Source organism: Anopheles coluzzii, chromosome 2 (genome assembly GCF_943734685.1).
Source record: "Anopheles coluzzii chromosome 2, AcolN3, whole genome shotgun sequence".
In the NCBI taxonomy this organism is placed as follows: Eukaryota; Metazoa; Arthropoda; class Insecta; order Diptera; family Culicidae; genus Anopheles; species Anopheles coluzzii.
Genome location: NC_064670.1, coordinates 92,574,215 through 92,601,650, shown reverse-complemented (window position 1 = coordinate 92,601,650; position 27,436 = coordinate 92,574,215). Strand labels below are relative to the sequence as shown.

The 27,436-nt window shown below is 43.2% G+C and overlaps 4 protein-coding genes and 1 non-coding gene across 5 annotated transcripts in view; 2 read left to right on the top strand and 3 right to left on the bottom strand.

Moving 5' to 3' along the window:
* Positions 1 to 27,436, bottom strand: part of LOC120950992 (pupal cuticle protein Edg-78E-like) — a 175,672-nt gene that overhangs the window by 69,167 nt on the left and 79,069 nt on the right. The gene's annotated exons all lie outside the window — the stretch shown is intronic.
* Positions 10,868 to 11,626, bottom strand: LOC120950158 (cuticle protein CP14.6-like). The gene has a single exon (XM_040367969.2). The coding sequence runs from the start codon at positions 11,525 to 11,527 to the stop codon at positions 11,087 to 11,089; it is 441 nt and encodes a 146-aa protein (XP_040223903.1). The 5' UTR covers positions 11,528 to 11,626; the 3' UTR covers positions 10,868 to 11,086.
* LOC120953033 (cuticle protein CP14.6-like) lies at positions 15,818 to 16,565 on the top strand. Its single transcript, XM_040372691.2, has one exon. It carries the CDS (start codon positions 15,901 to 15,903, stop codon positions 16,339 to 16,341), a length of 441 nt encoding a protein of 146 aa, XP_040228625.2. The 5' UTR covers positions 15,818 to 15,900; the 3' UTR covers positions 16,342 to 16,565.
* Positions 17,079 to 17,150, top strand: Trnap-cgg (transfer RNA proline (anticodon CGG)). The gene has a single exon. It is a non-coding gene; the product is annotated as a tRNA-Pro (tRNA).
* On the bottom strand, positions 17,274 to 18,575 carry LOC120953032 (cuticle protein AMP1A-like). The gene is made up of 2 exons (XM_040372689.2): positions 18,468 to 18,575; positions 17,274 to 17,859 (listed from the first exon to the last, which is right to left on the bottom strand). The coding sequence occupies exons 1-2, from the start codon at positions 18,480 to 18,482 to the stop codon at positions 17,431 to 17,433; spliced, it is 444 nt and encodes a 147-aa protein (XP_040228623.1). The 5' UTR covers positions 18,483 to 18,575; the 3' UTR covers positions 17,274 to 17,430.

Here is a 27,436-nt window from a genome sequence, read left to right as displayed (position 1 = left end):
AGAGTTCACGGAAGACGGAGTAGAGTGCCACACTCGCATGAGGCGGTGGTCACTAAAACAAAAAAGAAAAAAGACGATAGGATGCTGCAAGCGACGAACCGCATGAATGAGCCTCTTTCGGGTAGCATTCATTCATCAAGCGCTGTGTGTGCTGCTTTCGATTTCATTTCTTAGTAGAATTTGAGTTCATTCGTTTTACGGTGAACGCACGGATGGGCCCTGGTCGTTCTCACCCTTGAATTTGTTTATGGTGATGCAGATGAGAAGCTTCAATAGTACATGTTTGGCAAAGTTTTGGCATGGCGCGATGGTTTAATGTGCTGATTGCTGATAAAACGACATGATTAGGGGAGTTAGAGAGCAGGTTTAATTGATGAATTTTGCTTCATTACGTACGACGCGCATCACACCTAACGAGTTTCGTTTTTCCGTTTTAGGACTTTTCAGTGTTCTGTTTTTGAAAAATGTACATTTCTTTATATATTTTTGTAAATTAAATTATAATTTTACAGGTGCAATAGACGTTCTAGAACGATTCCTGAGTTAACGATGGAAATAAATCAATGAAAACAAAAACACCTGAATATTAAACATTATACCAAAAAATAGTAAAATCCAAATATTTAATATCAAATCCGGAAAGAGGAAAGAAATATTGTGAAAAATACGAAAACTACATGGTTTCCTCACGTTTTATTAGCTAATTTTCGTAAATTTGTGGGTTTGTCTCACGATCAATTCACCGTTTCCCATATATTTATGGGTCGTTCCTATGATTTATTGCAATTGGCCGATTTTACATCAATACAATCAATTTTAAAAATTCTGAAAAAACGCCCAATAAATCGTGAGAACAATAAAAAACTATAAGCATCCAAATATTATCAGGAATCAATCGAAAACCATGGTAAACACTGTATTCACAATTATTTTACTAAAACAACCAAATAAAATGTCTAAAATAATAAAAAAATAATTTCAAAAAGCTTAATTTTAAAATATGATTTTTTCACCTTATACTTTACCTGCTTAACAATACTTTATAAAGTTAAATGTGTTTATTAAATCCACTTGGAAATGTCTATCATTATTGGACAACATTGAAATAATTCGCAAAGAATTCTCCTTTGAAAGAATCATTTATAAACGAATCGAATCGAAGCTAAATCCGAATAATCCTTTTCATATGAGCAGATTGTCTAAAGGAAACAGAAAAAACCCTACCCCAAATGGATCCCGCGTGATGACGCAATCGCACCACTACGATCAACCCGAGCACGAGCGTAGGTGATGGGCGGATAAATTCTTTCACCGGCATGTAGAAAACCATCCAACCTCCAGCATATCATAACATAATGGAGCTCAATTAGCAGTCCTACGCGCTTTGGTTGAGCTTCCATCTTGTCACTTTATAGACAATGCCCCAAGCAAGCTGTCGTTAATAGCTTTAAGAAGAGCTTTAACACACCATGGGAAAAAATGGAAAATCCTCACACTAGTACCACTTTTCCACATTCAATCAATCAAAACACTCCAAACTCGTTTCAGATGGATTTGGTGCAATGGTGACAAATGGTGCCACACACTCACACAAAAGCACACTTATGTTGAAGGTCATTCAATAAAAAAAGGGAGAGAACCCCGAAAGAAGCTTCATCTAAAACCGAAAGCTCACAGGAAAATACCCACCGCACGCGGGACGACATGGCCGAGGGTAAAGCCATTTTTATTGGATTTCTCATCGTAAATTTTCTTTTATCTCTTCGCTGACGCTGCAAACGTGGGGGCCGGGATCGACATTGGGGTGGTTTTATTGGTGGCTGTTGTGGTGTGTTTTGTTTTTCTTCGGCCACGCGCAGTTTTCGACCAAGACATCCAAGCATTAGCATTCGAGTCAAATTTCACACACCAGCACCGGGACGGAGCGGAGTTAGACGGTGGTGGAAAATATCTGTCCCCTGGCTGCCGCTCGATCGCTTGGAGCAATCTGGTTGGCTTGAAACAATTGAGCAGGGTTGAAAAATTGCTTCCTGGTGTTTTCATTAAAGCGCAATTCGGGAAGTGTTTAGTGGGGCGGATGGAGATTTCGAAGCGATCTTAATTAAACAGTGGGCGGTTTGTTCGAGGCTCTGACCTTATCGGGGTCATTTTTTTAGGAGATTGCGCCTACCAGTGGGCGCCTTGATTCACTGTTCCGTTTTCAAATCTATTTACATGTTTACTGTCATAGGAATTGCTTCTAATATGTTCTTGAAACACAACTCAAAACTGTTCGAAACCACTAAGAACATGTTCCGTAACAATCGCACAAAAGTCAGCCGAACAAAATTTGTATACAATGCTAACCACTTAAACCATTCGCTGATCTTGTGCCTCGTTTTCTCTCTGTGAAGCATCGTTGTTGTTTTTTCGGTAGCCCGCAGAGGGTTCTCACAATAAATTCTCACTTATGACAGCTGGTGCAAGATGTATCGGGCACTGGGCAGCCGCAAAAGGGAATTTATTTTTAATGTCGTGTTAATTAGACTTAAAATTCTGCAACACCTCCCGGCGCTGGGAAAGAGTGTGCTGTGTCGTACGCGCTAAGCCAATCAGCAAATAATTGCTTTGTTATTGTGTTGAAGGTATTGGAAGCGATGAACGAATGAAACGTGAACTGATTTATGATAGCTCATTTAATTTTTATGATTATTTTTTTAGCTTTATTTTAAAGAATAAAATGGAAAATGTTTTGAAAGGTTTCCAGTAGCTTTTGGGGTAAGAGTTGTAGAAAACGGTTTAGATGGTACTAAACAATATTGAGTTATATAATAAGGAAATGCCTTGCTCACTGGTATATAACAGGAAGTCAAAATGGATCGTTATTTTACTGGATACAAGCGATCAACAATCTTTTCTGCTTATAAAGAAATATTCAAAGGGTAAGAACCAACCTTTCCAGAAAAGGTTCTACCTAATTGATCCCTCGATGATAGCAACCCCTATGCCTACTATTCTTCACAAAGTATCATTCCACCATCAAGAAAGAACTAAATATATATCCTTCAGTTACAGCATACTTGCCATAACTTCCTTCTGTAAGGATCACTGAACGCCGTTTTAACTTAGGTAATATTCAAATCTACTCACCCCTTCGAACTCCGAACTTTTACGAGCGACCGTTGCCATAAAACCATAAGCAAAAGATTGCAAAAATAAACCGTCTCTTCCCATTCGTCAGCTGCCAGCTCGCCCGCAATCGCAGAACGATCGATACCAATTAGCCTTGAACTTTGCCACGGTTTCGATATCGAGCAGATTTCGGCTAGTAGTAGGTGCTCGCACCGTCATTCGGTTCCTTGTTTTGTTGGTCCTTTTGGTGCCGGAGATCCCCTCTCGCTCCCTCTCGGTTAGGGCTGATGAGCCGCACCGGGCGTGAAACTTTGGCGTGATAATAAATGACGGCACTGATTGGCAAATGGGGCCGGCGATCGGAGAACATCCACCGAGCAGTGGCATCTACAAGACTAGGTAGTTGTTGCGGAAGGGGTGGCCTTTAGTCAGCAACACTATTGGATCCCGCTCATTAACCCAAATTGCCCATCCAAAAGCATACGAACACGGTCGATCACTGGCACAAGGGGGTCGCTGAAACGGTAAGGTTGTGATTGAAGACACCTCGACTATTTCTTCATCGATAACAAAGAAGTGTTTGGGAGTTTCTTTATCTAGTGTCTATGGGATAGAATGTTTGGATGAAATCGGTGCAATTAATTGAGTTATAAAAGCATATTTAAACAGCACAAATGGCAAAGCTTTTTATTCATCCTCAAATTTATCCTGAAATACAGGAAATCAACTCTTCCAGCTCGTTAATGAATATTTAAGTCTTGGATAAGATATTTTCTAAATTTCGGTCCTTACTGTGGGGGTGGATTTAGTGATGACTCCACTCTAGAAACATGTAACAGGCTTTGACTATAATATTATTATAAAATCGCCACCCATTACCGCTCATGTGCCATTTTAAGCAGTTCAAACTACTATACCTCCCCCAAAAAAACCCCTCTCAACAGGCAACCACTTACGGTCCACCTCTTCTTCGATGACCTCATAAAACGTACCCATCGGCAACCTTGTCCACTTATGTCGCGCTTTATCGCTAGCCCCGATACATTTAATAACAAACAAAACTCATCGAAGCTGATCCACGTCCAGCTTCCATCTCATTCTTCAAACTCGCAAACACACTTGCAAACGTCCGAAATCTTCCCTCATCCCTACATTATCGAACCCATTCATTCGCCCCAAACGGAGTATCGGTAGATTGGTACGAATTAATACGATCGAAACCCACAACGATCGACGAAACTCGCCACGCCACACGCGCACAACCCGTGCACGGGGATTATGATTTACGACCCATTTCGGAGTTCGGTCAGTTTTATGTTGCATTTATTTTATTTTATTTCATCATTTTTTACGATCACTCGGTTTCGGTTTGTTTCGATGCGTGTACGAGGAGTGTTTGTGTTTTTTTCTTTGGCAGTTGTTAAATGCGCATCAGGATTGAAAGGATCAGAGAGAGTGTACCACGAACCGCATATTGGTTTGCGTAACGCATACATTAATCACGCAAAGATAAGACGTAATAATCATTGCAACAATTTTGAAACCCGAAAGCGTTTAAAAAGGAATAAGTTAATCCTGTGTTTGTAAAAAAAAGCATAACCATTTACTGGATCGTTTATCGGTACAAACTGCTTCACACTAAAGAATGAATTTACTGTCACATCTCAAGATTAACACGTCTGGAATCAATCGAACACCTTCGAATCTCCACAAACCACCTCGCTGTTTCCAACTCCCGTTGCCCCCCCCTCACACCCAGCACGCACAACAGCTGTGGCATATTATTTTATGAGGACAACCTAATCGAATTAGGTGTGACATAAAAACTGAGATACGGCGGACATAAAGATCGTTTGTTTGGATATTGGTCGATTAAAAGCTCAGCTGATGATGATAATGATTCACTTGGCTGGGTAAGCAAATGACCCATCGTGGCACGTGAGTGTGTTTGTGTGGTTGTGTTGATTTCTGTCCGAGCTCATTCATTTGAACCCTGCTTGGAGGGTGAAATGGGTGGTAAGGGTCGCCATTTATTCGGTGGGAAATGTTAGCCCAAACAAACTTTTATTGCCTCGAGAAAACGTTAAATATTGAAGGTGACATCATGCCCCAGGTCCGTAGGTAAGTTTTAAGCTCTCGTGTGTGCCTGAAGGGGAGTGTAGGGTGGCTGCGGGCGTTTCCTCACTTTTTGGCTGGTCCTCCTGCTTGTGTAGGCGTGAAGATGATTGAGATGGTACGAGAAGGTTTCGGATTTTATTGTTACACAAAAGGTTAATTCCGAATGATTGAAAATGTTGTTTACTTTAAACATTAAAAGCGTTAATTTTGATACCTTTTCAGCACACATCAATTGCTCCCAAAAGAAATATTCTTTCTCGTCGTAAAAAATCAACCTAGACATTTTCCATCCTGCTCCAGTTCCGATCGTCAACGAAGTTTAGGCAGAGCGGAGGCACACGCATGACAGGATTTCCTTCCCGTAAGCGATCGTTACCTTGCAGTTTCGTTCGTTGTGACGGAGATTCTTGAGTCTCCGTTTTTTTCATTCACAGCACTTAATGATCAGCTTTTGCTGTTGGGAATACGAACGACCCTGCTGCTAGGTCGCTCGTAAAACCTGCCAGCTGTGTGGCCCCCAGCTACTTCCACACGGTCACAGTCGTTTCCGTCCGTAAATAGTATTCTGTTCGATTTAAAACAAATTGTTAAAGCGAATTTGCATCGTTTTAAAGGCAATAAAATTCGCAAAAGGAATGCATTATACTTACTCTTTTAAGTAATGTGAGTATAAAATTAATCTAATTTTGCTTTGATGAGCACATCTTCTTCAATTGTTTTAATGTAATTTTATCGATTTTTGAAATCGTTTTTTTGTGAAAATCGGCTCCAGTATCACAGATACCAACGTGATAAAAATAGCAACAAATACTTGTCGAAGTATCATGTTATTTAAATATTTTGTTTCGATATCCATATGTTCAGTAAAATGCAACAAATAATCTGCTCTTATCCTATGACCTATCTACCACGAAACAGAGCCCTCTTTCTGTCACATTCATCGCCACAGCACGGCTGTGCATCTTGGCCACATCTCTGTCCAGCAACACCCATCCATTTGGGTTCATGTTCATCAGCGAAGATCCTAAACGAAAACCACCCTGACGACACTCCTGATTTATGATCCTCTGATGGGTTTGAAACAAAACGCTCGCTTAGGTTACGACAGAGAAACAGCGGCGTTCCCGAAGAAACGGACCATCCCTCCGACAACTCCCGAGACGTCCCATTTGAATAAATGCGTCGCAAATTAGCAGCTCGTCATTAAAGTATCGTCTTTATAGGCTCATTATTTTATTGAAGGTGATGGCTGTGCGTGTGTATGTGTGTGCGGGAGTCTCATTTTCACGCTTCAGCCCGGGCTTTCGTGTGCCACTATTGGTTGGATCACCCTTTTTCCAACTCCCACCACCCCTGGGGGCGAATGAGTTATTGAGCGATTTGTGCGAGGACTCATATTTTATACTTCACACGAAACGATCTTCATCGGGTTCGGATCGATTTATTTACATTGTGTTCGGCTAATCACCGAAAAGGGATCATGGGACATGCTTTTAGCCCAAAAACGAACGCGATATGAACTCATTAAGGGTTTAATCGCTCATAAAAATGGAGTGACATTTTGCACAAGGACGACGAATCGTCTTTGATTGCTTATTTGGGGTAGAGAGATAGAGAGAGGGCAGACACTGTGATAAAAATGTGAATATTTAAAAGCAAACATCAACCAACAATCCGATCGCTCTAAAGATCGCTATTTCACGCTCCCGATCGTTTTATCTCTACAACACAATCTCAGCCAGTAGCTCAGCCGATTATCGGCCGACGTTAAACGATGCTAATTGCATCTGATTAACCAAATACACTAGAGTTATCGATTGTACGACGTGCGTCTCATGCCAATATTTCTACCATCTACTAAGCCGCATGAAATGAAACTTGATGACTCGAATCGAGATCATCTTCATACGGGGGAAAACCTTGAACTTCTCGCTGCATCCGGTACGAGGCGGATCTGATCGAATCGGGGGGACAAATCAAATATTGGATCAAACGTTGATGAGTTTGATTGAGCAAAGCTCCCCTCTTCGTAGGATGTACGAATTAAAACAAAAGGGCTTCAAACAACCGGATCTGACCACACGAAGGCAATTGACACTTCGGTTAAAGTTTGAGCTCCTTCTCCCAATGCAAATGTAATGCCCGATCGAGTTATTTGGCTACGCAGTACGGTGCGTTGCAAAAACCAGATTAGCCAGATGCGAAACGCAACATGCCGGCTCAATGACGACATCCATATCCAACAAAATGGCCAACAAACAACAAACGATAGTTTGACTGGCCCCTGCCCACTGCTGGCTCGGTTCCGTTTTATAAACCGTGTATCTTTATGGTCCAATTAAGTTGTCGCGGGACGTTTTGCTTGCTGTTGGTGGTGGTGGTGCTGCTGCTGTCGCTCTTGAGCTGTCTCTTCCTCATAAACGGTCGACCTTGCCGCGTCGGTCGGTGCAAATTTTATTTCCCAAAATTTGTGTCCAATTATGAATGAAGAGCAAACATCGGAGCGCGGTCCGGGCTCGGAGATGGATGCAGTTGAGCATTGCATTCCCCTGCTCGGCTACTCGGTCCGATGGTGCTCTATCTGATTTGTATTTATCTTCCATCCGTCCGCTAAATCCAGGGTGATCAGCGTTTCCATTCCTTTCACCCGGAATTTGACGACGATCCGGTCTGCATAAATCATCTCATAGCTTGCCCTCCCAATCCCACCCTCCCAAAGCGAGTTGACATTTGGCTTTCCGCGATCACCAAGGTGGCTCAACCAAATAACCTGTCAAGATGCATTTGATCGTTGCATCGATCATGACGCCACCCGCACAGCAGGTCACCCACATCAGGTGGAATTGGCGTTCGTCCGAAAACGCCTCGTTCTGTCTCCTCTGTTTCAATGTGTCAATATTGACGCACGGCTTACCCTGGTGGGCGTTTATGATTCCTCCGTAGAAAGCGTTCGTGTGGTAGAACTTTTATTTGCGCTTTAGAATTGGCAGAACTGATTCAATACTGCCACTGAAGAGGCAAATGTGCGATCTTGGGGGTGGAACGAAGTGCGGTGAACATTAAAATAAGACCAATATTTGAACACTTTTTTGCAGTGTGTTTGTTTAGCGGGCGCGAAAGGCTAGCTCATTGTGTGTGAACAATCGTGCCCCTTCTCGGTGTGCGAAAACGAGCCATTGATTAAAGATATGGTTTTATAATTGTCTTCTTTCCTTCGCCGGTCAATGAGTTGGCAATTTTGAGAATTGGAATGGCATTGTTTTTATTCGGGATGGCCTAAACTTGTACAACATAGTTTGGTCTTCAAGATCTTGTTGCTGCTACTCAAATAACTACTGTAAACATGAGCAAGCTGTTGGCATCCAATCATTACTGATAAGTAATTATAATGAACAATCCATCCATTTTGCAAAGTCATTTACACATTTTGAAATTATTTCGATAATTGTTTTATAATAATTTATCATGCCTTTACAAAAATAAACATGTCTTTTTAAACACATAGAAGCTTCTATAAGCGCAAAAAGGACAAATTCGTTTCATCAGTATAGGCTAACTGTACCAGTATTCGGCAGTGTATCTGTTTTCGGCAAGGTAACTAAAAACGTGTAATTACGCAAAAACGCGTTAAAAATTGTCTCATTACATATTTTTAAAAAAGAAATTTGCTTATTTGTTATTCATATACGAAGTTTCACATCATTTCCTTCCATATTTATCAAAATATCAAACAAAATGTGCAGAGCTCAACATGTTTCGGCAGATTTGCTGTCAGCCAATAGTTCGGCAGGTTTAATCATTAAGAGAAACAGAACACTAAAACAATGAAAGTGTGGTTATTATGAAAGATTCTATGGTAGCAGAATTTATTCTAGCCCGCTAGGAGTTTTAAAATCACAAAAATCAAATAATTGTTCATTTTAAATGCTACCGAAAATAGGTACCCGGTAAATGTTGATTTTTGACAGATCAATGCTGTGGGCTCCTGCCGAAACTTGAAACAGTAACACACTTTTGATTTTGCTGCATATTCATTTATAACTTGATCAGAAAACTGCAATAAAACATAACACACACATAAAACGACATTTGTTGTATCAAATATCACCAATTTTACTATAAATAATCAAATAACATGAGAGAAAAATAATAATTTGTAAGCCAGTCGGAGCCGTACTCTAGAGCCGTCAGGCAGTCTCATTTCTCCAGTGCCTACTTTTTTTTTTTAACTCAAATCAAAATGACTGTAAAAATTGCCAGCAAAATGCCCAAAATGGGCAACATAAAATTAATAATTTAAAAACTTTTCAACACAAATCTTAGGAAAGTGAGAGTGTAAAATTGTTTTGAACATTTTTGTCTACCTATTGGCATTAATTAAAACATTTACCCTAATTCGCGTTGGCGAAAATAGGACCACACTGTCGAAAACGGGAACAAAAACAGTGTTTCCATTTTCACGATTATCTCTAAAAACTACATTTAGATTTAGAATAAAAAATAGCACAACATAAAGCGATAGTTTATCGTTAAAAATAACGTCACTTTCATGAAAAGTAATAAAAATTGTAAATGTACAAGCCGTTTTTGTGAAACTACTGCACTAACCTGCCCAATACTGGTACATTTACCCTTATTTAAATCCTTCAGCATTGTACATTGACGTACCCCTCGTCGTTGTATGAACACAACGTGTAGCGCGTTGCATACTTTTAGGCGGTTTAATTTTGAACCTCACATCTTCTCCATAAACTCTTACGCTGTTTGATCCGTTTAATTCAAACATTGTGAAATTCATAATTACGTAATTGAACGGTTTATTTTCGCGATATCTTTGCCGTAAACAACGTGTTCTTTGCTTCTTAAAAACAATTCCCCCCGATGCACATAGCACGAAAGATACATGTACCAGTTAATCTTAATTAGCTTAAACATGCTCATCTATACCATTCGCATCGTACAACGCAAACACGTCTGCCCAAGAATTGCAATCAAAAGGCAATTTCTTCTTAATGGAACGGACTTTCAATAATTCTTTTTCGCTTCGCTGTTTCGTACCTACTTGCCTTCATTCGCGCTAACAAGCCAACGTTCTGCAAGAGACAAAGAAATATCACAACTTTCTTTCTTTTGCCCGATTATCATTCCTTTCGGTTCCGGGCGTACCAAACTTGCAAACTATTTGAAAGAAATTAACAAGGTCCTATGATTTCTCTCTCTCTCCTGTACGTATAAGCACAGCAAAGAGTGGCAGAAAAAATGGTGTCTCAAAACACACGCACGACGGGTGGTAGCCCTTGTGTGCATTTCTTTAATTGTGGCAATCAATTATCAAACAGAATGCGTCTCGATTGCTGGAATAGAATTTTTCTCTATATAGGTCAACGAGAGAAAGAGAGTTATGTCATGAGCGGAGCATTTAATTCCTTTTTCGTTTTCTTTTACGTTATGTGCATAAGGCTGGCTTCAGTTTGTTCCAATAATTGGGAAGAGTTGTCCGCAGAATGGGAAAAGCAAATTAAAGACAGTAGGTCAATCAGCTTAACCTACTTAATCATCAGTTTAGAAAGTGAACTATTCTTTCTATTCTGCTGATGCAGTTGAGAAGTCGACAAACAGGTAGAAATAAACGATAATATTATAATATTTAACACCGGTTTTATTTCATTACCGATTCGATAACAAACAGTTCAACAACGAAATTCAATTTTTCTACTTAAGCCTATTGCGTGGTGAAATGGTGATCCAATGATTCATGGCTGTCCTGTCTTCTCAGCACAGGACCTTCAATGATGAATGATGAATGTTGGCTAATGACGTCCAAAACGGTTCCAAGTTTCCAATCCCCAACAGCCACTTAGTGCTGTCGCAGCCGAGCGAGGGTGGCATCGAGCGCCTCCAGACTGAAGTCCTTCTGGTCCTTGGGCGGGTTGGCGCGGATCTGCTCGAGCGTCTTGAACACGTGCTCGGGCGTCGGCGGCGGCGTCGGCAGATGGTCACCCTGCGGCTGGAATCCGTTCTCGTCGGCCACGTACACCACGCGGTACAGCACACCATCGGGACCGGTGTACGAGAAGGCACCGTTGGCGTTGTGCGCTCCGAGACCTTCCTCATGGGCGGCGATACCGTTGCTCGTCTCGTAGCTCCAGTTGTAGTGTCCATCGTCCTTCAGCACATTCTCGTACGCCACGATCTGGGCGTGTGCGTCCGGGTTTTGCTGGTGCGAGTAGGCCCGATCGAGCGGTCCGGCGGCAACGGTGGCCACGAGCAGGGCAGCAGCGAACACGAAGCGGAACATGGCTGGGCGTTTGGGCGGTTGTTTTAGTTTCTTGCGAGACTCGCGCTAATGAATTGACGACGACGGCTGATTAGCTGCAACTGATGCTGACAACTGATCCAGTTCCCTAATTTATACCGACTTCCAAAAATTTGCATCGTGCACCATCGTGACACGCCCCGAGACAGGACCGATCGCTCGCCCAGCCCGTCGACGCTGGTCGTGGGTTCACGTGGTACGAGCTGTGGGCAAGTGTGTGTTTTTTTTCGGGTCGGCTGTACCCAGGGCCAAGGTCAAGAGTAACCTTATTTTCTCGCCGCCGCCGAGTGGTGGGTACTTTTTTTCTGGGTGGCAACAGCACGCAATCGCGGGCGCTGTAACACGAGTAGGTGATTGATTAAATTTTCATTAACGCATGTCTCCCTGTAACGTGTCGCGGTGGCTGCTAATCATTATCGAAATGACCGGTTTCGACCATGCGTTACGAGCACGGACCGTACCAAAAAATCCAACTCGATCGATTAGGGGATTACGGCGAGTGAAGGGTAAAGTCATTTCTCTTCAGTGCATACGGAACAAACCACGGGCGGAGGGAGCATGTTGGTGTTTGAAACATAAACTGCGCCAAGAAACAGGTGCATAATATATTAATGAACTAATGTCGAACCAATGTCCGAGCGGCTGCAATCGAGATGCGGAGGTTGGCCGAGAAAAAATGTCGTTGGAATTTCAACTGAGTTGTTTTGCTGTGCTTGAACAAGCAACGCGCGCCCAGTCGGATACGGTCATCGTGTCGTGAGCCAAGAAAGGATAAAACCCTATTACCGGCATTAAGGGGGACAACACCATAGCGACACCCATGGAGCATTATGAAGGAACAGAATTTCTCTCCGTGTTTTGTATTGCGTGAGGAGTCAGCCAAGCGTGGATGGATTAAGCTCAACGCAATCCGTTTGGCGTTTGGTATAAGGCGGCAAAATTGTGTAACAAGTCCTATTTTAAGCAATGGTAAAAATGTCAACATTTTTCAAAACATTTCGTTGTTGGAGTCTCAATCGTTTCGGTAGACCGTTTACAGATTGGTACTGAGCTGTCGTATGATAATTATCATTCAACATGTGTCCCACGTCGAAAGGTATCTTTGTGAGCTGGAACATTACCCAGTAGCGATGTAGCAACTGTAAATCAGGAGTATGATACTTTGGCCCATTTTAGAAATATTGAAATATATTTCCTAATGGACATCACCAGATTAGTTCAAAGGACAATAGTGCGCAATCCTAAGGTTCTCGTTAATCTTTATGTCGTAACAAACTTCAAATAAATCTAAAAATTGATCTTTACCTATGATTTTACATTTCTCTTTGCCTTTCTCTGAAACTCTTCATATTGGACACAATTCTGGATCTGACACCAAGCTCGAGCTGACACCGTCATGTTCTATTGTGTGATATTGCCTCTAACTCTTTCCTGAAGCTGGTCTTATTTCTATTGGAAGTTTGGTCAGGCTCTACTGATCAGATCTTCACCATGCGGCAGATCTTGGAGAAGATGGACACGACACATACAATCTCTTCATTGACTTCAAAGCCGCATATGATAGCAAAGCCAGGGTAAAACTGTATGGCGCTATGAGCTCTTTTGGAATCCCGACCAAACTGATAAGGCTAGTTAGAATGACTATGACCAACGTCACATGCCAGGTGAGGGTGGATGGGAAACTCTCAGGACCTTTTGCTACCACCAAGGGTCTGCGCCAGGGGGACGGGCTTGCTTGTCTCTTATTCAACCTGGCGCTAGAGAGGGCCATCCGTGACTCGAGGGTGGAGACTACGGGAACCATCTTCTATAAGTCAACCCAGATCCTGGCATACGCTGATGATATTGACATCATTGGTCATCAGCGGGCCCACCAACAAATAATCAGAATCTACGTAGGCGTGACGTGCAGATAGGTGAACGCACTTTTGAAGTCGTCCCACAATTCATCTATCTTGGGTCAAAGGTCAGCAACGACAACAGTATGGAAGTTGAGTTGCGCGCAAGGATGCTGGCTGCCAACCGGTCATTCTACAGCCTGAAAAAGCAGTTCACCTCAAAGAACCTGTCGCGACGGACGAAGCTGGGACTATATAGTACCTATATAGTACCAGTACTCACATACGCCTCTGAGACATGGACACTGTCCAAATCTGACGAAACCCTCTTAGCCGCGTTCGAGAGGAAGATGCTCAGAAGAATACTTGGCCCCGTATGTGCGGAAGGACTATGGAGGAGCCGCTATAATGACGAGCTCTACGAGATGTACGGCGACCTCACTGTCGTGCAGCGTATCAAGCTCACCAGGCTCCGGTGAGCTAGCCATGTTGTACGCATGGAAACGGACGACCCAGCCCGTAAAGTCTTTTTAGGCCGTCCACAAGAACAGAGGAGGCGTGGTAGGTCCAAATTTAGGTGGCAAGATGGCGTGGAGGCGTCCGCCATTAAGGCCGGGATAACGGACTGGCAGACGAAGGCGCGAGACCGTGAGCGGTTTCGGACACTCCTGAGGCAGGCCAAGACCGCAAAGCGGTTGTAGTGCCGGATAAGTAAGTAAGTAAGTTTGGTCAGGCTATGTTATATGTTTAGTTGTATTTTTGGAAACAATTCAATTATTTATCTTCAAATTAGAAGCTTCATCCTTTCTATTACTGTTCCATTGGCATCATTACTACGAATTAAATCCGTTCTCTTTGAGTTGTAGAATATGACAAACAAGTGCTGTTCTACTGTTTTCGATTGTGATCGCTACATGAGCAAAAGAACAATACAAGTTTTTGGCCGAAATTAGATTACCACTCAAACAATTAGACCAGCCTTCGTTGTGTCCCGCTGTGTACCTTGTACCTCTCAGCTAATTCAGCAAATTGACCTCTCTACCGAACTGGCGAAAACATTGCTGTCCGATCTAATCAACAATCATCGCGCAATTCATGCTCCGTCTCTGCCCCCAAAACATCACCAACAAGCACCGCCAATTAGAGCTGCACTCGAAATGCGCTTTGAAAGCACCGAAAAGCGTATAGACACAAGTCGTCCGCTCGCTAAAGTGTCGGCAGATATATCACACACAGGCGTAGGCCTGGACAGGAACACGACTGACCTTCGCCGGCTAATCCGGTGCGCTCCCTTTAATCCCTCGCTTTTGACAGCTTGGCCGAGCTAATCGATCCATAACCGCAAAGCGTCCGCCATGGTCCGCTCGGCAGCCTTCTTGAGTCGTCACCTTTGAGGTCAACCACCGTCCGGTATGCGGGTCCGGCATGTGGCCGAGCAAAAATTGGCAAAATCTTGGGGGTCGTTTCGAACTGGTTCCACCCTTCTGGTCGCCCTTCCCAGAACAGCGGCGCGCATGCTGGGTTTGGTAACACACTCCAACCAGGACACGATGTTGAAGCGGGCGGGCACTTTGGTGTACGGAACCGGCCCACACCGCTGCCAGGCCAGACCGGCGTAAACCATGCGGGATAATTAAAAAATTCGCCAACCATTGACATTGACCCGGTTCCAGACATGCGGGTCCTTTCCATCTACCAGCGCGAGACACGCCCGAAAACGTACGACAAGGGTTCGTCGCTTACGCCAGGCGGTAAAGTCTTTCTATTGCGCACAGGGTGGCAGGTTTGTGGGCCGCCCAGAGAAGAGAGAAAAAAATTGCTCCACTTTTACGACCAACAGCAGGTCGAATTGGAAACACAATTTTTGTCGGTTCAAGTGATGCAAAATGGGCAAGAAATTGCACGCGCGCGAGAAAGGGAGCAACGATTGTATAAGTGTCTGGCAAACGTGGAATGGAATGCTTTTTTGTATGCGTGTGTCCAGCTGTACTACGATATGATCGGCACTCTATCTTATCATAACGATCCTTCGCCCTTCCTTATACGCAAGGAACGAAGCAAACCCGAGCGGTTCATTAGCTTAGTGGCTGTTGCTAGGCAACACCCCTGCCCGAGTGGCTCGTTTTGGAGTGTTATAAACTCGATTAATCTACACTTGAATGGATGCGTGTGTATGTGTGCATGCATGTGGGTACGTGCGTGAGGGTAAACACAATTTCGAAAGGAAGCCCAACACCAACGATTCGAAACAGGTCCACCATTCGGTCCGTAGCTAAAACTGACCTCGTCAATCCTTCGGACCGTTGGTCTTAAGTCTCGTGCACCAGCTGATGTAATACTGGGTAAGGATTTGGGTAGTGCGTTTTGGGACACACATAGGATTTTGGAGGGATTAGGTCCAGCGCGTGTGCGATGTATATAAAGTGAAACAATTCGGTCAAAAGTCATCATTCAACAACGATCCTTCCATCAACAACAAGCCTGCCTTCAGCAACGAGCATTCCTACACCTTCCAAAATGTTCCGCTTCGTGTTCGCTGCTGCCCTGCTCGTGGCCACCGTTGCCGCCGGACCGCTCGATCGGGCCTACTCGCACCAGCAAAACCCGGACGCACACGCCCAGATCGTGGCGTACGAGAATGTGCTGAAGGACGATGGACACTACAACTGGAGCTACGAGACGAGCAACGGTATCGCCGCCCATGAGGAAGGTCTCGGAGCGCACAACGCCAACGGTGCCTTCTCGTACACCGGTCCCGATGGTGTGCTGTACCGCGTGGTGTACGTGGCCGACGAGAACGGATTCCAGCCGCAGGGTGACCATCTGCCGACGCCGCCGCCGACGCCCGAGCACGTGTTCAAGACGCTCGAGCAGATCCGCGCCAACCCGCCCAAGGACCAGAAGGACTTCAGTCTGGAGGCGCTCGATGCCACCCTCGCTCGGCTGCGACAGCACTAAGTGGCTGTTGGGGATTGGAAACTTGGAACCGTTTTGGACGTCATTAGCCAACATTCATCATTCATCATTGAAGGTCCTGTGCCAAGAAGACAGGACAGCCATGAATCATTGGATCACCATTTCACCACGCAATAGGCTTAAGTAGAAAAATTGAATTTCGTTGTTGAACTGTTTGTTATCGAATCGGAAATGAAATAAAACCGGTGTAAAATAATAGTAAAGAAGTAGTCGCCTTTTCTTTCTTAGGATCTTGCTAAATTATATTACTTCGTCGACGATCAAAGTTTAGAAAACTTTGATTGTTATTTTCCTTTGGGAATACTTTAGAAGGACTTCATTTGTTAAATTCACCTTGATAAATACACAATCTTATAGTACGCATTCGTCGAAAGCTTATTCGCAATGCTTTTAAAAGCTTCATATGGTCAGATCATGCCAGCACCAGAGTGTCGCACAAACCAATGCAGCTACAAGCAACATGAAAGACCCTTCCCTCTAGTGAAAGCATTTCGATTGATCCCACCACTTTTATTTTACTAAAAATAGCTCCCTCAGAAGGAGGAGAGCGATTGGCCACTTCAAGAGACATACGGTGCAAACAGTGGAAAGGGATACTGAGAGCTCTCTTGGACTGATCGGCTACTTTCACGCTGTTACGAAGTGAAAGTATTGGTGGTTAGTGCATTGGTTGTGTTGAACGTGATTTTAAATCGAGCGCAACTTTCCATTAGACATGTGGCTCGTTGGTCTAGGGGTATGATTCTCGCTTCGGGTGCGAGAGGTCCCGGGTTCAATTCCCGGACGAGCCCGTTGACGAAACGACAAATAATTAGCAGATTTGTCACTTTTTACTGAGTACTGACTTGACTGCTGATTTTACATTGATGTAATTTTCTTTCAAATATGTTTATCCCAACTAAAAGAACTATGAGTTATTTTTGTAGTCCGAGCAAAATGGCGAGGCTTTTATATATTTCACATTGTTTTAATAAAAAAAATAAATCCAAGCGTACGATCATTGCGTACGCTCTCTTTATCTAGCACTGTACAGCTTCATTCCTCTTCTAACCTACTGGCGAATGATGCTTCCTAACCGAGGGTAGCGCGCAGTCGGTTCAGGGTAGCATCGAGCGACTCCAGATCAGCGCCCTCTGGTGGGTTGGCACGCATTTCCTCCAGCATCTTGATCACATGCTCGGGTGCTGGCGGCTCGGTTGGCAGATGGGCTCCCTGCGGCTGGAAGCCGTTCTCGTCGGCAATGTACACAATCTCGTACCGCTGGCCGTCCGGAGCGGTGAAGGCGAAGTTACCGTTGGCGTTCGTACCGTCGTTGCTGGCCTGGGACGCACTGATGCCGTTGCTCGTTTCGTAGTTGTACGTGTACGAACCGTCCGCATTGATCACCGTGTCCTGGGCAAGGGTTTCCGCTCCGGCATCATCACCACCGCCGCCAGCGCTGCGGGCCTGAGGCCGCTGAGGAAGGGCGACGACGAGCGACACCACAAGAGATGCAACAATCTGCAAATAATAGCAACAGGGGGAAAAGATGATGAAATAAGGTTTTTTTAAGTGTACTATAAAGTATTAATAACTGTATGTACAAAGAACTGCTAGTTTCACGCTAGTCGTAATTTTGTTGTACAGTTGAAATATTTTTGAGATTTTAGTACAATCTTTTTAGTACAATGTACTGTTTAGTACTATGTAATATTTAGTTCATGCTCAAGGGAAACTGATCGAGATGAAAGTATAACATCACACGTTTTTGCTATCAGCCTGTTTTAGTACACAATGTACTAAGTATTCCACTGCGTCTACTACTGTGCTCCCCATGAAATTACTTCGCTGCTGATGTTCGCCTTGCCCGCTACTCCGCTGATTATTGCGGTCAGCTTTTGCGAGGAAGTTAGTCGCATTTTCTTTAGCGAATTGAGCGGCAGCAGTGGCGAGAAAAAATGCGAATTACTTCATCACAAAATCAGTACCCCTGTCGGACGTCCTGGTATTACGGTATGCGATTCCCTTAAACCTCTTTCTTCCCTCCAGGGCACTACTCTATGCTATTGTTCTAACAAGAACATCACTTGGAAACTACAAACTACTGCCACTTTGGCTCAGCCACTCACCAATTTTCGGAACATTTTGCTGTGTTTACTTTTCACGGTTCTATACGACCTGTGCTGAGAGTGTCTCAAAACCAACTGATACGTTAACGGTACGATTGGATGCGCTTTATATAATCAGAAAACGTTTTGTTTCCATAGACCTCACAACCTCAAAAACACAGCCCCCAATAGTCGAATCTGCCTGGTTTCGTCCTCTAAACGAATGATCTGATGCAAGGATGCTTGGAAATATTCAAACTTGTTGCTATCCTGCTTCTCCTGCCAGCGTACTGTCGCGAAACCTCTCGCTTACCATCCTAGAAGTGAAGATGACACAACACATCGATCGCCTTACCGCGTGCAGAAGTTTAAATTTCGCACTGTAGCAGAGCAGGTAAAGCAGAGACAAAAAAAAACCATAGATCTGTCACCGGTTTGTAATGTTTTGATATGACTTCAGCCTGTTTTTCGATCGTCTACTAACCTGTCCAGCGTTAAATTATTCCAAAAAAATCGATTTCAGCGGCATCTTCAGCGGCCGGGACTGTTTTGCACCTATTTCAAGGTTTGCCAGCCCATTGCTAGATAACAGCGAAACAGACAACTCTGCCTCTACCTCTTCCCCGTGTACTCCATTCGTTAGTCTGGACTAGTTTTGTACGGTTACCATCGTACCACGGGGTGGGCTGATTTGAATATTATCCTAGGTGGCATGCTTTGCTCGGTTCATCGCTAGAAGATGTCACCTCCACTTTCGTCCGTGTTTGGCATTTGGCACGGGTTATGGAACAGGTTGCACATTCGGCTTGCTTGCGGTCTCAAAAAGGCTCACACCTGTTGACCGTGACCAGCGGTGGGCACGAGCGAGGAAACTATGCTATGGTAGATGTTGCTGTGCGGTGGAACTTCTTCTCCCACTGTCGATTATTTTAAATGGTGAATTTGAACGATGCAGAATGTTGAAATGCATCGTTAGCTGATAAGAAATGAATGTCTTAGGTGACAAAAAATATCCATTGTTGAAGTTCTCATTCTAGGCAAAAAACACGAAAATTAATTAAACTTTAAAAATTCATACACGTGCAAAAATGGCACAAAAAAGCTTATGATAGTTTATGATTAATTGATACATCGAAAATGAAAGTGACTCTTTATATTTATTAAAACATATCAGGAATTAAATAAGTTTTGTAAAACAAAATTGCGTAGGACACTGATACCAGCGTAATAAATTAAAATTGTTTAATTTTCTCTTTAGCAGACATTGCTTACAACCGTTAGTATCAAATAAAAAGTTTATGTAGGTCGTACAGAATTGCCTCAAACATAAATAATTGTGTGGTATTTTGAAACTTTATTTGTGTTTGAGATTTATTGTTAATTTTATTGTTAAGTATAGAAAGAAAAAATACTTACACGATTTGCCTACAATTGTACATCAAGAATTTTCTCTGAGAATTTGTACCCAACAAGAATGCATATATTTATTGTACTAAAAAGAACTCCATTACTTTATTTTTATTTAGATTCACATTATTATTGCTTCGGCCGTATTTTCAACACATTTAGTATCGACCGATTTGTTCTTAGGACATTTGATTCCTGTGTTTTTAGCCTTATCCCGGGCAAGAATTCCATTATATGAGGGAAAAGCGGACAACATATTAGAATTATTATCATATTCATTAAAGGATTGAGTTACTTCGAGGGGGTGTGATATATTTTGCGAAAAAAAGTTATATTTTAAGAGTTGGATGGATTTTACCTTAAGATGTAACCAAAGCCAATCAGACGAAAGAATGTGAAAAATAAATAAAAACCATCATCATTTTTTCTAAACATATTATAATAAACATCAATACACGTTGGTTTAGCCATCATCTCATTCACAACATGGCTCTTTAAATTTATGCACAGGTGCGTATTCCATTAACTAATCCGCTATTTTTATCATCAAACTCTAGTATCATCAACATTGCACAAGCCACTTCCTGGTTGATGTTGATCACTCTCCCCCCAAAAAAACAAGAAGCCATAAAATCATCCAATTTTTGTTCCGTCGGTGCAAAATTTGCAACATTATTAAACCGAACACTCCCACCAGCTGATGGATCGATACGCATAATTATGTAAATGTAAAACTAGATTTTCTCTGCCAAACTGATGATCCACCCATCGAACGACCTTGTGCGATGATTCGCTTTAGTCGCAAATATCACCAAACTATTCAACTCCATCATCATTCTGTGGCGGAATCGAATGCAAAGTTTCGTTTGACCGACGAGACTGTGGCAGAACAAGGGGGTAGCATGCGATTGATCGTATCATAATTTACTCGAATGACGGTTTACCTCTTAAATGAGAAAGAGAAGACGGAATGAGAGGGATCGTTAATCGCACACCCCGGTTCGAAAGCTTTGCAGGAAGGAAATGTGACTGCAAAAAAACCAGACTGGGAAACCATTTCCTTACGGCATCGGTGAAACCTAACCTCAACCGGCGCGACCAGCAGAGGCACAATCATTGTCACTGGCGCAACACAAATAGACCAGTTTAGTCAGATAGACCGGGAAGCGATATGGATAGTTTGCAAGGGTGCGGGCCGCGAGAAGCTGATTTAGAGATTATTATAAATTATTCCGATAAATAAACATGACGTTTCATATATCTGGCCCGGGCAGACGCGAAGAACGAACCGGGCGTGCTTTGCGTTTGCTCTCGCATTCAATGCACAAACAAACATAATACCCTCAAACAAGCGGGAGATGGTTGTGTGCCGCCATTGATTTGCGGTAAATCGGTCACTGTTACGATGGATGCACCCGATAAAGGATGGGATGATAAATTTGGCCCGATTTCGAGCCACCGATAAGGCTTTTCCAGCCGTCCTACTGCTCGCAGTCTCCGAAATGGAATCGATTCCTTTTTTCTCATGCACGAAACGGTGTCATGGCATTTTGATAAAGCATTTCAAGTTTGCGTTCGAAGGAGAATAAACATACCAACAAAAAAAACACCGAATCATCTGTATTAAACTCACTGTAATGTAATACATTAAATAATAACAAGCAAATTGCTTTTATCCTCTTTAAATGCTTCATTGCACTGGGTAAGGTGCAACAACACGCCAGCCAAGTTCTACCGCCCGGTTACGGGTCAGTGGCAATTTCCAGCGACAACGACGCATTGATTTATCGCAACTTTCACCTCACTGCACGCGACATTCTGCAGCTAGCCAAGGAAGGAAGCCGCCCGCCGACACCTGGAGTGTGCACGGGGTCAACCAGGGAGACCACGGCGTTACATTGAACTTACAAACCTCCCTTCTGATGCTGCCCGCATCGGCTGCCTGCAAGCGGGAATGCAAGTCCGTGTGCGGTTTGTGCTGCGTTTTCGCGAAGCTTTACACCCCCTACGGCAAAGGATGTATGGGCATGGGTCATATGTTATTTATGCCTTGTCCTATCACTCGCTTCTCGTATGCTCGTGTTGCTTAGCAAAATGGTATAGCCAGTTTCCGTCCACAGACCATTGCTTAGCGGCGGTTTGTAGTGGGTAGAAATTGAATATTAAATTGCAACTTGGAGTTATAGTCAATTTGGAGCTAAAATATGTTTACATACATTCATTTGGAGTAAAAACGAAGCATACAAGAGAGCAAATATGTGTTTAAAGGGCTTTAGGAGGCAGTAGAAAGAGTAAGGCGGTTATACATTAATAATGTACGCTATCTATTTCACGGAATGAAGATAAAATTTAACGCAATTTAGGTTTGAGAGCTTTGTACAGATTTGTCATGTCTCGGAAACAAAGCAAGAATATAGCAATATAGTCAAGAATAAGTATGGGAAGATTGACGGGCACTGCGGGAAAGATAGACACATCTAACTCAACAATTTAGCATCTAAACTGAAGGTATGGCAATTCATTTGAGAACATTTTTAAATGGTGTGATGTATGCAAAATTGCCTCAAATTCATGAATAAACAAATCTTCAATCGTACGCATCTTCAAACAAGCATTGTTTATATTTTCGGCAGTATTACTAAGAGAACGAGTTGTCATGCTTGTTGAGCAAAAGACTGGTGGAAGCATGGCAATGAAAGCAATAAAAATACTTGTAAGCATCCTTACACACAAATGGGAAAGACGGACACTCTGTCGTAGAAAAAGATGGACTTCATTTTTTTACTTCTTATATAAATTGGTGATCAACAGATGCCATCAAATACCTTAAGTAAGGGTAGTCGGAAGACTTCAGTTCTCTTCAACAATAGAAAACATTGCAATATGCGAGAAACGGCACACCGGCAAAACTTTGCAGCCATGCGTTATGGTATTATTCGTTTAACACTGATGAGGCACTGCACGATGTTGTCACGATTCGGACAACTTTAATCAACAAAAAGAAGAGGCATTGATATGACATCGTTCAGAAATACACGAGAGATTCTATGGGATTACAAATATCAAAAAGTTTAATCTTCAATGGAAAACATGGCTTGACCTATTAACAAGTCCATCAAGCATGCTGGGGCCGCTGACTTCCGGAGGAGTAATTTTCCTAAAATTTACTTAATTTTTTAATTAGGAGTAATGTTGAAATATAGTAAACCGTTCCAAATTTCAAACGTTTTCAACGGGTGTTCACTTTATCCTTTATAACAGGGACCCTTCGAGATTCTAGTCAGCTGTTTTATATGGAGTTTGACAGTTGGAAGCTGAAATCATGTAAAAACTCCATACAAAACCGCACACAAAACAAGCCTGCGATTTTCAGCTTAGATTATTCTAGCCTCAAAGCTAAGATTAGATTCGAGTACCTGCTCGAAAAATGCCAAAACAAGGTGGTGTTTACATTTATCCCAAGGTGCATTAAAGATATCTGGTGATGGAGTCCAGAAACAAAGTGTATGTAGGCAAAGTTTTTTTATAACCAATTTTGAACATCCCTTTTTGACAGGACGGCAGATAACTTTTGCTCAAACAGGCTTTCTGGAGGCTTTACAAATACACAAAACACTCTAAAAGTCTTCAATTCAGAAGCAGAAGCGATAAAAATCAGCCTTCTAAATGCATATACCTTGGGATAAGCCCACCTGTATATTATACTCACTTAGATAGCTGCTCGAAAACTGCTATACAATGCAAACAGCTGACAGGCTGAAGCTTTAGCCTACGAACTTAAAAAGGAAAGGACTCCATTGCTATAAAACAACTATGTTTTACAAATCTTTTAAGTTTGATACAAACTTAAAAATTGCAGCACATGTTTTTAAGCAAAATGAGTGTAAAAAATTCAGTAAAATGAATACTGAAAAATGAAAAATGAAAATGAAAAAGTCACTGTACTGTATTGATATATTTATCGATTTTTACTTTAAATTATTCGATATTTAATTTATATTTTCGATATTTAATCGATATTTTCTTAAATGTGTCCGTTTTTACCTATCTTCTCCTACACGTACAATTAAGCATTCCCAAATTGTAAACTGATCAAGCAAAAGGCATATCTTGACACAGGTAGCTAACCATTGTGTTCGTTATTTTTAAACCATTCAAAACATAACATTGCTTTATTAATTTGAAAGTCGTGCAAATTGATAATTACACCCATTTCCATCATCAAGAAAACCTGATAAAGCAATCAAACGCGTTTATTATCTCTGCACTGTTATTAATTAAGTTAAATAAAGATTAAAATGTAATCACCACCATTGACCAAATCCGGAGCACAAATTAAGTAGACACCATACCGTCACCAGGCTGCGCCAGCAATCTTTCGTTGACGCAAAAGTGGTCCGATAGAGATCTGCGATCATTCACTAAGCTGGTTTTTTGTGGGTGGCCACTATCATAATTTGCACACAATCGGTTGAAGAAATGCTATAACCGCTTGAAAACAGTAAACCATGACCGCTTGGACGAATGGACCGCGTTTGGATACGAAAAAGCTGCGCCTATTCCGGTCAAGGTCACGTTTTGGTCTCGGCTTCAACGTTGGTTTTTTTAGTTGGTTTGTTGTGAAACGGTTTTGCAGAAGGTGGTTTAGATAAACCCGACTGACAGGACCATATTTTGCACGCCAGCAGCTTTGTGAGTGTTTTGCGGGCACATTAAGCCAAGTCCAGAGTGCCAAATTATGCACCAACCTTTTCGTTCGGTACAAATAAAGAGTCAAGTTGGTAAGATGTGTTGTTGCAGAAAAAGCTCATCCTTCTGGAACAGTGCATCGACTGGCTTGGGCTGTCCACACATCCACGCTCACAAATCCTCACGGGGGTTTGTGAAAGTTTTTCACTCCCGCCTTTCGGCAGATTAGTACCTCCGTTCTTGTCTGCTCACACATACACACACTCACATGAGCCGCCCACCGCCGGCAGCATCGTTTTAAACGATCAACTGGCAGCACCCACCCACCGAGCCAAACTTGCGAACACCCAGCCCTCCTCGCTTTAAATTGATTACAATTTCCACTAAACGTGCCCACCATTGTAACCCACTCATCCAGGCTGCCCCAAAACGTCGAACTCGTTCACATTTTGAGCAGAAGAAACTTTTCACTTTCGCTTTTTTGTGTGTTTCTTCTGATGACGTCCTACGAGGGCGGGAGCTGCTGATCGAACGAGCGAAAGCCTCTCTTTCGGCGTTGCGTATTGGCGACCGGCAGCCTCCAATCCTGCGTCATTCGTCATCCACCCGCAGGCGGCCAGGCTGATGAATACAGCCCGGGTCCGTCCCATGTGTTTCGTTTTTCGTTGACTGTCGGTCGGTCTGTCTGTCTATCTCTCCACTCCACTCCTCCGACTAAAATGCCGCCAGAGGGAGCCGATCTTTCACCGGGCAAAACTGGACGACTTAATCAATTCGTTACGTGCCCGTCGGGTATTGCGAAGTAGGAAGACGGCCGTCCGATTGTAGCGCGTTTGATGGACTATAGGCTGATTTAAACGGTTGCGAACAAAACGATCATAATCACAGTCAACGTTTTCAGTCTGTTTATTGGATTCATTTGCTGTATTTTTATTTATATTTATCCAAAATGTTCATGTGTATTTAGTGCATAAAGTCACATTTTAGGTACTATTTTTTACAAAAATTAATTCCTTGTTTTAATGAAACATTCAACTTTTTATGTTCGAAATTAGAAAAAAAAGTTATTTAAAAAAATCCATTTCATGTACCTTTTGCTTGCTAAAATTTTAACACCGATAAAGTCATCCCCATGATTCATTGTGTGCCTCATCTCGAACATCTTTACGGAGAAAATGGGATTAACGGCCAAATCCGGGAGCTAGGTAATAGATTGCTTAGCCGCAGGAGGTCACTTTTCACGCTGCCATTGGCCTGTAGGGTGCAAAGTGGCCAACCGTACGTGGGCTTCCGTAAATTGGTTTCATGATTATTTTAAGCATCGAGTGTGATCTCAGCTAGGGCAGATCTGTCAGTATGGGTTGGTTATTGTTTTTTCCGCTAGAGGGCTCTACTTAAATCGCTTTAAACGGTTTACTAAAATAAAATGTCCCATCAAGGTATTGCATTGCAAAATCTATATACTATCTCCCCATTTTTGGTTGTTTTTAATGTATCCTTCTTTCCCTCTAAGCACAAACTGATCCTGGGTCACTTTGGTTCGGAAATATGAGAATGCAATGTACGTTTTACCTGCCAAGAGCACAACGCTACAGCGCCACTTGCACCTATGCTGGCCCTGTCTGCTGCCTACGCACACAAGACAAACTGCACATTTGATCGTTTATCTAGTCACTGCTGTTTGCCCCCTTTATTTCTGCAAACCGCCTTGCCCGCAACGAGACGCAAATGGCAGCACAAACCTTTCGGACCGATTCGAAAACCGAACGGGACCTCATGTCGCCCAGGGGCGTCATGTTCCAGTTGTTTCCAGCTGTGGACCCAAGGGCCTGGACCGGTGCCGTGCACGCCCCAGCCACCTAACATACGATCACTGCGATCGGTCGTTGGTCAAGTTCTTCACGATTGCCTTCTTCAATGTCCCTTCCTTCCCGTTTAACGTCAACCCTTCCTGTAACCACCCTTGACGCGGTTCCACGCAAAACCGAACGAATTTCGCTTTCGGATTTTATGAACTTTCAAGTTCAAGTAAAAGTGTTAGTCGCTGTCACTTTTTCTATCCCGCAGTTAGCCGTCGCTGCCTCGGTGGGGTTCGGGCGGTTTATGGAACTGGTTTTGCGCCCAGGCAGTGGTGGAAAAACTATGAAATAGTGGCACATACGCAGATGCCATAAAAAGAGCCACCCCGCCATTGCCTTCCCGCGCCATTGCGGGGGACATGCAACCGCATTGCACGCACTTTTACGACCCACCGAGAGCGCACCGCCCGTTGTCAGTGGTATGAGGCGGTTAAAGACCGTCAGCGTCGAGACACCTACAGCCACCTCACAGCTCGCGCGATGGCGAAAGAGCGAGAAATTGGTGGTTTGTTTTGGAAAACGGAATGCATAAAGCCAGCTTAACAGGAGTTCGGTGCGAGATCATAAATTAAAACTAAATTAAGACTAGCCAACAGGGCTGAGGGCCAAACCTGACCAGGCGAGGGCCACTAAGGGTGTCTGTTAGATGAAGATAAAAGCCCACCTGCAGCCCCCCCCCCCCCTTATTTCCACTGGTTTTTGGATCTCTTTCAACGGCACGTTCGTTTTCCGAAGGTGAGAAAAGTCGCCAACATCGATCAATTTCTCCTCACCGCTGCTGCGCAAGGCTTGGGTGCTGCACCATCTAAAGGGCTTCCATCTTTGGTAAGGTTCGCTCTTACTCTGCCGACAGGTTTGTGCGTGTCCCTTCCTGCATTAGATGCTTTTCGCATGATGCGCACCCAGCGCATGTCGCCCTCGACCCATCTGCGTCGAAGCTGCACATTTATGTATGCGCAAAACATTCCAGCTCCACGGTAATTGAATCGACGAGCGCCCTTTAAACACGGCGCAACAGGTTGCGATGGCTCGGGC